Source organism: Artemia sp. Qi Xiang Cuo, chromosome 2 (genome assembly GCF_049724085.1).
Source record: "Artemia sp. Qi Xiang Cuo chromosome 2, ASM4972408v1, whole genome shotgun sequence".
Classification (NCBI taxonomy): Eukaryota; Metazoa; Arthropoda; class Branchiopoda; order Anostraca; family Artemiidae; genus Artemia; species Artemia sp. Qi Xiang Cuo.
This window is the reverse complement of record NC_142795.1, coordinates 78,076,759-78,087,757: the sequence shown is the minus strand read 5'-3', so window position 1 is coordinate 78,087,757 and position 10,999 is coordinate 78,076,759. Positions and strand designations below refer to the sequence as shown.

The 10,999-nt window shown below is 39.0% G+C and overlaps 1 protein-coding gene across 1 annotated transcript in view; it reads right to left on the bottom strand.

The window, feature by feature from the left end:
• Positions 1-10,999, bottom strand: part of Sol1 (CUB domain-containing protein Sol1) — a 988,790-nt gene that overhangs the window by 112,858 nt on the left and 864,933 nt on the right. Inside the window, exons 14-15 of the mRNA XM_089107833.1 lie at positions 4,890-5,244; positions 2,074-2,502 (exon numbers count right to left, since the gene is read on the bottom strand). Of these exons, the coding sequence (XP_088963959.1) occupies positions 2,074-2,502; positions 4,890-5,244 (784 nt within the window). The remainder of the gene's footprint in view (positions 1-2,073; positions 2,503-4,889; positions 5,245-10,999) is intronic.

Below are 10,999 nucleotides of genomic sequence, written 5' to 3'. Positions count from 1 at the left end.
GTTGCCCTCCATATTTTTGTCACTCAAAAAGGGCACTAGAACTTTTAATTTCAGTTCGAATGACTCCTCCTACGATATTCTAGGACCACTGGGTCGATACAATCACCCCTGGGGAAAAAAACAAACCAACAAAAAAACAAATAAACACGCAATTGTGATCTTTCTTCTAAAAAAAAAGCAAAATTCCACATTTTTGTAGATAGGAGCTTGAAACCTCTACAGTAGAGTTCTCTGATACGCTGAATATGATGGTGTGATTTTCATTAAGGTTTTATAACTTTTAGGGGATCTTTCCCATCTTTTTTTGAAAATCAGCCAAATTTTCTCAGGCGCGTAACTTTTGACGGGTTGGACTAAACTTGATGAAACTTGTATATTTGAAATCATCATCAAAATTGGATTCATTTGATGTATCTATTGGTATTAAAATCCCGTTTCCTAGAGTTTCGGTTACCATTGAGCCGGGTCGCTCCTTACTCACAGTTCGTTACCACGAACTGTTTGATAATAATTTTCTGGAGTTATTTGTAAAATGGAGGAGATGAACCTAAAGATATTGGGCCTGTACTCGTTGGGTATCTCCCTCTTTGTCACAGAATTTTGAATCATAAATACTTACAAAGACCACAGTGACTTTACATCATAAAAAACAGGAGAAGATAACGAGGAATTTTCTTAAGACAGTTTGGCTGTATATTCAACAGCTGTCATCAGCGAAATGCATTAAAAAAGAACTTACTCAAAAATCATGTCTTTAAAACAAATTTTGAACTAAAATCGTAAAATATGTATTTTTTTTAAGGAGTCTAGGCTAGCTCACAGCTTGAATTAAAAAGTCTTGTATTTTGTCAATCTTGACTGAACTTATAAGGTGAGGCGAGGAGGCCTAGACTCCTTGAAAAAATTTATTTTGTAATTTTAGCTTAAAAATTTTGTTTTACCGATGTGGTTTTTTTTAGTAAGTTTGTTTTCTACTTATTTGGTATATATTGTAGATTTCGCTGATGATGGCTGTTGAACCTATACCCAAACATCCGTTTAGGTTGTACTATTGGGCTATTGACTGTATTTACGAAGTTCCTCGTTATCTTATCCTGTGATGTACATTTACTTTATATAAAGTATAACATGAAAATGTTTTAAAGATGTTAATATAAATGTTTTTACTTTTGTAGCTTCAATAAATCAAATAATATTAACATTTTGATTACTAAATAACAGTATATATATATATTAAACTCACAATGCACATTCATTTTTTTTTTCAGCAAAGTGCAAATTATGTTCTGGCCTTGGGACGCCATAGGGGTTTTGAGCCCTACTCATGTTAATTTCTGCTCGTTTTGAGTTTGACTCGGTTATTTATTGTAATTTCGGTTCGTTTTGGGTTTCATTTATTCATCGAAGCTGATTTGTGGTAGTTTCACGCATGGTAGATTATTTGATTTTATTTTTGCTCTTTTTGGTTTAATGGAGTTATTAACTTTTCTTTGAAAAACTTATTTTGTGGAAAAAGTTTTTTTAATTAATCTCTGTTTGTTTTATAATGACACAGTCTTTTCAGGGAAAAAGAAAATAATACTTTAAATCTTTTCGCTTCTTTTAAGATTTTTCAGTTTGGCCTGCTATTTGCATGCTGGAGAAAAATTTTCAGCAGTTTTTAACAACATACACCTTTTTAAAAATCTGAACACAAATAGTAGTGTTTAGTTGACCTGAAATAGAAAACTTGATACCATTCGCAAAAAAAAATCTGTTTACTTTCTTCGATAGCTTGGATACAATTACGCTATTTTGATTTGGTTAAATTTTAATGGCAGAAGTAGCCCCGAAAGTATGAACATAACCCTTTCAAACCTGAACATTGAAGGAATGCTTGAAAAATTCTGAAACCTTGCAATAATAATCAAAATAAGCTACGATTCAACTTAATTTCAACTTCAATTATTTATTTCATTCACAAACTGAAATAGAAATGGTTACCATATGGTCACCTTAGGATAAAAAAGATTCATTTCACTTTATCTGAAATTTCATAAAACAGTTTCTGTCTCCGTTCAGACACAACAGAACCTTACATTTAACGCAGAGAATTCGGCTAGTTGCACCCCTTGCACATTTTTCGTACCGGCAGCGTCCCTTTTCAACTGTGTCGGGTAGACGGCCAGCAGTGTCATATCGCACCGATTCTGACTGCATGCCTGCTTCTGTAGTTTTTGTTTTTCGCTTTGTAGTAGCACTGACAGAGAGTTCACCAGCACGAGGACTATTGACAACTCCTGACACTATCAAGGATCTGCAAATATCCATCTTGAAGTACATCAAGGACATATGCTGCTTACCCAGGTCTTCGCACTCTCGCATATGTAGAAGCCAAGCATTGTTCACAGCTAAGTCGAGGAAATAGTACACTATCCGCATGCACCATTTCTTGGACCGTATGTCAGTGCGGTAGAGCTCCAGATGCATATCAGACAAGTCTACACCACCCATTGACTTGTTCTACTCACGGCCAACACATGGGCGATCTACCTCAACATGGCTACGAGTACGTCCATCCCACCTTTGACACTGGTCGACTGGAGCTACGGCACAGAACAATGCGGCCATATGCACTGGTTTATTGTGAAACCACTTCACAATGGAGACTTATGTGTGCCTCTCAAGTCTATAATCATAGCTTCCACGCCCTTTCTTTTTCAATGGTGCCTCACTTTCCAAAATTACACCTTTCATACGATTACTCCTTATCGTCCCATTGGTGCGTAAGGCATGAATAAGGTCATTAGATGTGTAAAAATTGTCGAAGTACAGCCTTAAATTCATTCCCCGTGGCACATAGTCGATCAGTCTAAGGACAACGTCAGCACCCAGCTCCAAAGGACTAGCCGGAACTGAGCCTTTTCCTGTGTATTAAATAAAAAAAACAAGTTTTTTAAACTGAAAGTAAGAAGCGACATTAAAACTTAAAACGAACAGAAATTATTCCGTATATGAAAGGGGTTGTCCCCTCCTCAACGCCTCGCTCTTTACGCTAAAGCTTTTATTGTTTTAAAACATAAAGTTGTGAGACAGAGTCCAACTTTAGCGTAAAGAGCGAGGCGTTGAGGAGGGGACAGCCCCTTTCATATAAGGAATAATTTCTGTTCGTTTTAAGTTTTAATGTCGCTTCTTACTTTCAGCTTAAAAAACTTATTTTTTTTATTTAATTTCTGACCGTTTTTTAGTTAATGCAGCTTTTATTTTGGCTCACCGTCATTGAATAAGTAAACAAAATTTGCATAAAAGTTTTACTTTTCTATTGCTAAATGCCTGTCTCTAAATTTGGTTCTGACGTAATTTACAAATTAACTTACGTAACGAACTTCTATATTCGTATATTTTTCTTCTGGCAAAAATACAAAGTTGCAGATTTTTGCAGATATGAGTTTGAAACCTAAACAGGGTTTTCTGATACACTGAATCTGATGGTGTGATTTTCATTAAAATTCTTTCCCTTGTAGGGGATGTTTCCCCCCTCTTTAAAAAATTCGGTAAATTTTCTCAGGCTCGTAGCCATTGATGACTAATACTAAACTTAAAAAAAATATATATTTAGAATCAGCATTATAAGCCCATTCTTTTGATACATTTATTGACATCAAAATTCCGTTTTTAAAAGTTTCGATTACTATTGAGCCGTATCGCTTGTTTTTTTATTGTTTTTTTTTATTACGTATATGTTATTACGTATATGATGGGGTTCTCCCCTTAGTCGATACCACACTCTTTACGTTAAAATAAAAAAAAAATTTAATTCACAAACCCCTGGATCACAAAGGCCGTTTAATTAGAATAGATAGCTCTTTTGAAAGCACTAAAAAAAGAATGTAGCGTAAAGAGCGAGGTATTGACTTGGGAGAGAACCCCCTCATATACGTAATAATTTCTTTTCGTTTTAATTTCTAACGTTGCTTCTTACTTTCAGTTGAAAAAAACTTGATTTTTATAAATTTAATTTCTGATCGTTTTTTAAATAATGCTTGGAAATCCGGGGTCCCTTCATAGAAATGCTCCTTACCCCAAAGAAAAATCCTCCACGGAAAGATTCTCCTGAGTAACCCCCTCCTCCAGCCCCCCCCCCCACCAGAAAAAAAATCCTTCCGGAAAATGTCTGTATACTTCCCAATAACCAATACAATATGTAAGCAATGGGCAAAGTTCATAACTTGCAGCCCTTCCCCTGGGAACTGTGGGGGATTAAGTCATCCTAAAAGATATATTTATTAGATTTTCGACTATGCTGAACAAAATGCCTGTCTCAAAATTTTAATTGGGTGGCTTTGAGAAAAAAATGAGTGTGGGAGGGGGCCTAGTTGCCCTCCATGTTTTTTGGTCACTTAAATAGGGCCCTAGAACTTTTACTTTCCGTTCCAATGAGCCCTCCTACGATTTTCTAGGACCACTGGGTCAATACGATTACCCCTGGGGAAAAGAAGAAAAAAAAAAAAAAAATCAAATAAACACGAATCCGTGATCTTTCTTCTGGCAAAAAATGAAAAATTCCCCATTGTTGTAGATAGGAGCTTGAACCCTACAGTAGGGTTCTCTGATACGCTGAATATTATGGTGTTATTTTCATTAAGATTCTATAACTTTTAGGGGGTCTTTATCCTTTTTTCGAAAATCAGCCAAATTTTCTCAGGCGCGTAACTATGGTGGGTAAGATTAGACTTGATGAAACCTATATATTTGAAATCGGAATTAAAATCTGATTCTTTTGATGTATCTATTGGTATCAAAATTCCGTTTTCTACAGTTTCGGTTACCATTGAGCCGGGTAGCTCCTTACTTACAGTTCGTTACCACGAACTGTTTGATATTTCTAGGTCATAGACAATCCCACTCACGCCCGCTCTCGTAAACACTTTGACACCCCATGAATAAGGCTTATCTTTCAAGTCCTGTTTGAAACTTATCCGACCCTTGAAGGGACTCATCTGATAGTCTACACTTTGTCTCTCCTCTGGCGGTATGCTTTTTAGATTTTCTCTGAGCTCGTCATACATTGGTCTGATTTTGAGCAGCTTATCATGACCAGTTTGATCAGATGGCACAGCTAAGCTATCGTCATTGATATGAAAAACTGCCGAATCATGAACAATCTGCCACGGCTCATAGCCTCTGCGATTGGAGTGTATCGGAAAGTGCGCTCCTAGTACATCCTCATAGCTGGTAGCTCTACAATACTCATCTGCATCTGTACTCCAAGGAACCAGTTCATCTCATGCTGGGTCAGCTTTAGGGCAATCCTAGCGTTTGTTTTCCTCGTTGCATGTAGATTGGTTTGGTCAACTAATCCAGCAACGATGCTATCTGTGATGAAAGTTCTGAATAAATCAATGGGTAAGTGCATTTCTGTTGCTTTCGGGAGGGAAGCTTTCCTCATGATATCACGGGACTCAATCTATTTTCTTAGCCACTTGTATTCTTTTCTGGCATCTTGGTTTTTCATTGATGCGGTGGGGATGGTTGAAGAAGAAATAGGTGACGATCTTGTCGATTGGAGGGGAGACGGCTGAGCTTCAGTAGTGGCTTCTCCAGCATCAAATTGTTCATCTACACCCGTAAAAGCTTCGAAACAGTTCAACATGCTGAGAGGTATATCTTCTGAAGGATCGTCAACCGGCTGAACAGGCTGTAGGGTGGAATATGTGAAACTGGCACCAGGTTCCAGGCATAATTACTTGGAATGTGGTCCGTATAATAGAAAAGTAGTAATAATAGAGAAATTACTGAAGTTCCTAGCCCCTTACAACTGTTTCTAGCTGGCGAGACTCCCATTTTTGGCAAGAGTTCAATTTCCTTGGCAAGAGTTCAAGGGTTCGGTTAGGTCAGGTGTTTTTCTATGACACACCCCTTTGTTTTTCTGTGACAGACCTCTGACGTCACGTCAGACAACCCCGTTTCAAGCATATGTTACACCACGCAACACACCCTCGCCTTTAAAGGGGTCAGATAAGTGGAGCTACCAACCCCTCAAGCTGTCACGCTGACGCAATGCGGTTACCAACTCTATTAAATGGAACAAAGTTGCCAAGACTCCGTGACCCACCCCTCTGGACTCCAATGACGTCATACGACTTACTCCGTTTCAAACGGACTAAATATGCCTAACTTTGCGACAGAAACCCATGGGGGATTCCCCGCTAGTAACTCACACACACCTTACTTAATTATTTTGCAACACTGACATTTGGTACTTTTTATCGCCTGAAACCCCCAAAGCGTTTTTTCTCCTTCATTAACTTAATGACGGTACAAACTTTATGTAAGGTCACGTAATTATTTTGTAACACTATCAGATAATATTTTTTCGCTCAAAAGTCCTAAGACATTTTCTTTTTCCGGCATTTCATTTTTCGCTTGAAACACCTTTCATTTTTTTCCTATAGTTCTTGACCATGTCAGGACTCGAAATGTCATTCCCTTCCAATGGTACAGCGCCCCAAGCAAGTCGTCCATAAAACCATTTCCAATATTTTGTATCTTGAACCATAATATAAAAATAACCTATTTTGCAACACCTGAAATTCCCCCTTTTTTGCAAACACTAGAATGACGTGTTTACACCCAAATTTGGCACGCATTCGGAAAACATCTATTTCCAGAGGCAATAGCTCTCAATGTATTTTAGTAATAAAGGGGAAATGCGTACGTAAATTATGCAAACACCTAGGTATGACAGACGCATCACAAACAGTAAATCTTAAAAACACGGACATTGTAAATAAAAACAAATTGACAAGCAATAAAACATAGAAAAAAAACACCAAAAAAAAAAACCACGACAATGGGACTTGTAGCTTGCAAACCCTGAGGGTAGGGGAGGGGTGAGTGATATTGGACATGGGTTCGGAGGATTAAGGTTGATATTAGATGTAAACTTAAGACATATTAAGAACTTTTAAGGAAAATATCCATTTCTTTGAGTACCTGTTAGATTTTCATCTCTTCCATGGGAAAAAATTCCTTAATGTCTCCAAGCTAACTTTTAAGCTGTAGTTCGCCCTACAATGACAGTAAATGACCCCCCCCCCCACCCCAAACCTGACAAAGCATCATCTTCCCCAAGACATTTTCAGGCATTTCCTATTAAAAATTATGGTTTTAAATCCCGTGATTCAAATTTTTTGGAACCCAAGCCAATCATAATGCCCCACAAAATACTCTACAACACCATATTTTTTTGCTATTTTTGTTACATTAATTTTTATTTTTCATGGAAAAATGAAGTGTCACGAAATGAGTGGTTGATACGTCTATCTATATCAAAATTAAGAACTGAAACCGTTACTGACGTTGGTTTTTCTTATATACGTCAAATAAAATGAAAAAATCCATTTTTAGTAAAAAAAAGCAAAATTTCGCTATTTTTGGCAAAAAAACTAAGTGACAACCATGATATATTTTTTTTGTGTTTTTTGTCCGTTCGTTTGTCTTTTTTCAGTATACATCCAGAGCTTTTCAAGCTAGCGTGATAATTTTTACATACGTTCTCAACCCCATCTTATGGCAACCGAGCTGCAGACTTATGTAAATAGAAAGTTATCTCCGCTCCAGATCGTGCAAACAATCTCATTCAGGTTTGTAGTTTATTGATATTAATGCTAGGGTACGTTCTTTCTTACCGAACTTGTAAATAAGCTGAATCACATAGCCTTAATCAGGACATGGCCTGCATCAGCAAAACTTCTTCTCCGCATACTCACCTTCATAGACCATTTTGCTTATCAGTGTCATCTACTGGTGCAGGTAGAAGCAGTTGAAAGATGCTTTTCCCTGCTTTTAAAGCGCAGATCACCGAACAGCAGAGTTCAGGTTGCAGTACCTTGACATGGTTGAAAAGCTTTTCAAGTTTATACGTGCCGAGAGACTGAGTCTATGGGACCTGCATTTGCAGGTTGCAGCAGGAATGCTTCCCTACCTAGCCGCATCTGGGCACAACCTTTACGTGAAATCTGTCTGGTTATACATCCAAGAGATGACTAAACTTCCCAGTCGTCACCCAAAAATGTTGTTGTTCAGTTGTTCAGTGAGCAAGGACACACGATTAGAAGATCAAATCGGCTCTGGGCCGGCCTCTCAGCAGACTTAGTTATTGAACAATATTACATACGAAGCCTAAAGACATCGGGAGGACTCACTGGTGGAGAGAGATTTAGGTCCTATTAAGGCCGGCGTGTCTTGAGGTCAACCTGTTGATGCAGAACCTGACGAATATCGGATACTCTACAAGCGATCAGCCTCGTGACTTGAGTCTGAACAGACAAAGCCGTGACTGATGCCAGAAAAGACCTTGAAGGAACACGTCTTTAAAAAGAAAGACCAAGAGACTCTGATGACCACAAAAAAGTAGGGCTCTTCTGAGGTGGCGCATATCGACCCGGCACTACTTTCCAGAGGTTCATTATCGTTGCCCAGAGGTCTAGTCTCAAGGAAGATTATTTCAAGTTTGAGCTCTATACCATTCCTCCTGCTCTTTTCGAAAGAAACGGATTCATGCGAAAGGCCAACAAGCTAGCAAACAAGGCTAGCAAAAGCAGTCTATCAGTCATATGGGTTTGATGCTCAGTCCCCAAGACCGGTGGGAATTACCAGCTTCGTCTTAGACGGGGGCGCCCTTCTCCATTGGATCCCGTGGAAGGTCCCTTCCACATACAAGGCTATCATGTCTTCGTTCATTCATTACGTAGAAAGAAAGTATCCCGGTGTAGTTGTCGTCTTCGACGGATACGACAGCGGTCCGTCAATCAGAGATGCAACCCATTTGCAACCCGTTTGCGTCAATTTGCGTCAAGCGTTACTTCTCGCCGGAAGCGAAATTTGGAAGTGAATGCTCAGCTTGGGATGTTTGTCAGATAAAAGACAAGCTAGGATCAGCAGTTTTCCAGCTGATGCCGACTCTAGAGCTTAAAGATAAAGTGGGATGTGTTAAATGAATTTTTTGCTAGAGGGGAAGTGAAATCTAACAAAACTCAATGAAATGGTGCATTTTGTTAATAGTCCTTCAATAATACCTCTTAATATGGTTTAAATGTATCACTAATATCAGGTCACCCAGGGAGTGAGGGTGGGGGGGGGGGTTTCACGTGGGTGAAATGCTATGGTGTTGTAGAGTATATTGTGGGGCATTATGATAGGGCTGTGTTGCAAAAAACTTGTTTCACGGGATTTAAAACCGTGATTTTTACTAGGAAATGCCTGAAAATGCTTGGAGGAGATGATGTCGTGTCAGGGTTCGGGGGGGGGGGGTTCAAGTAATGTCATTGAGGGGTGAACTACAACTTAAAATTTAGCTTGGAGACATTAAGGAATTTTTCCCCATGGAAGAGATGAAAATCTAACAGGTACTCAAAGAAATGGATATTTTCCTTAAAAGCTCTTAATATGTCTTAAACTTGCATCTAATATCAATCTTAATCCTCCAAATCCATGGCTAATATCACTCCCCCTCCCTTTCTCTCCGGGGTTGCAGGCTAGAAGCCCCATTGTCGTGTTTTTTTAGCTGTCTTTTTTCTATGTTTTATTGCTTGTCGATTTGTTTTTATTTACAATGTCCATGTTTTTGAGATTTACTGTTTTGGGATGCCTCTCTCATATCTAGGTGTCTACCTAATTTAAGCACGCATTTCCCCTTTATTACTAAGAATACCTTGAGAGCTATTGTCTCTGGAAATAGATGTTGTCCAAGTGCTTGCCAAATTTGGGTGTAAACACGTCATTCTACTGTTTGCCAAAAAAGGAGAATCTCAGGTGTCACGCAACAGGTTATTTTTAGAATATGGTTCAAGATACAAAATATTGCATATTGTTTCATGGACGACTTACTTGGGGCGCTGTACCATTAGAAGGGAATGACTTTTCGAGTCCTGGCAGGTTCAAGAACTATAGAAAAACAAAATGAAAGGTGTTTCAAGCGAAAAAAGAAACGCCGAAAAAAGAAAATGTCTTGGGGCTTTTCGGCAAAAAAAGTATTACCTGACAGTGCTGAACAATAATTACGTGACTTTACATAAAGTGTGTACCGCCATTAAGTTAATGAAGAAGAAAAAACGCTTTGGGGGTTTCAGGCGATAAAAAGTACCACATGACAGTGTTGCACAATAATTACGTAAGGTGTGAGCTATAAGTGGAGATTCCCCCATGGGTTCCTGTCACAAAGTTAGGCATATTGGTCTGTTTGAAACGGGGTAAGTCGGATGACGTCATTGGAGTCCAGAGGGGTGTGTCACGGAGTCTTGGCAACTGTGTTCCCTTTAATAGAGCCGTTAACCGCATTTTGTCGGTGTTGGTAGCTTTAGGGACGGCTTTAGGGGTTGGTAGCTCCACTTATCTGACCCCTTTAAAGGCAAGGGTTTGTCGTATGGTGTAACATGCGCTTGAAACGGGGGTATGTACCCTGACGTCAGAGGACTGTCACAGAAAAACAAAGGGGTGTGTCATAGAGAAACTCCTGACTTAACCAAACCACTGAACTCTTGCCAAGGACATTGAACTCTTGCCAAAAATGGGAATCTCGCAAGCTAGAAACAGGTGGAAGGAGTTATGAGCTTCAGTTGTTAATTCCCCTGTGTTTATTTCCCTATTATTACTACTTTTCTATTATACGGACCACATTCCAAGTAATTATGCTTGGAAATTTCGCCTCGAAACAGGGTATGCGCTTGGAATATTGCCAGCCATCCGCTAGAAACAGGGATGCAGTGACGTCAGAGGGCTTGTGCTTGAATCCGCTTGAATCCAATGCTATTTTCCCTATGGCTCCCAGGGAATAGCCTAATACCTACAACTTTAAAAAAAATGTCCGCATCCGGATTGGAAGGTGGCGGGCTGTCGTCGGATCAATGGAGGGGGTACTACCAATAAAAGCTCTTTTAAAAGTTCTAAAAAATACTTTAGCGTAAAGAGCGAGGTATTAAGTAGGGAGCGACCCCCCTCATATACGTAATAATTTCTG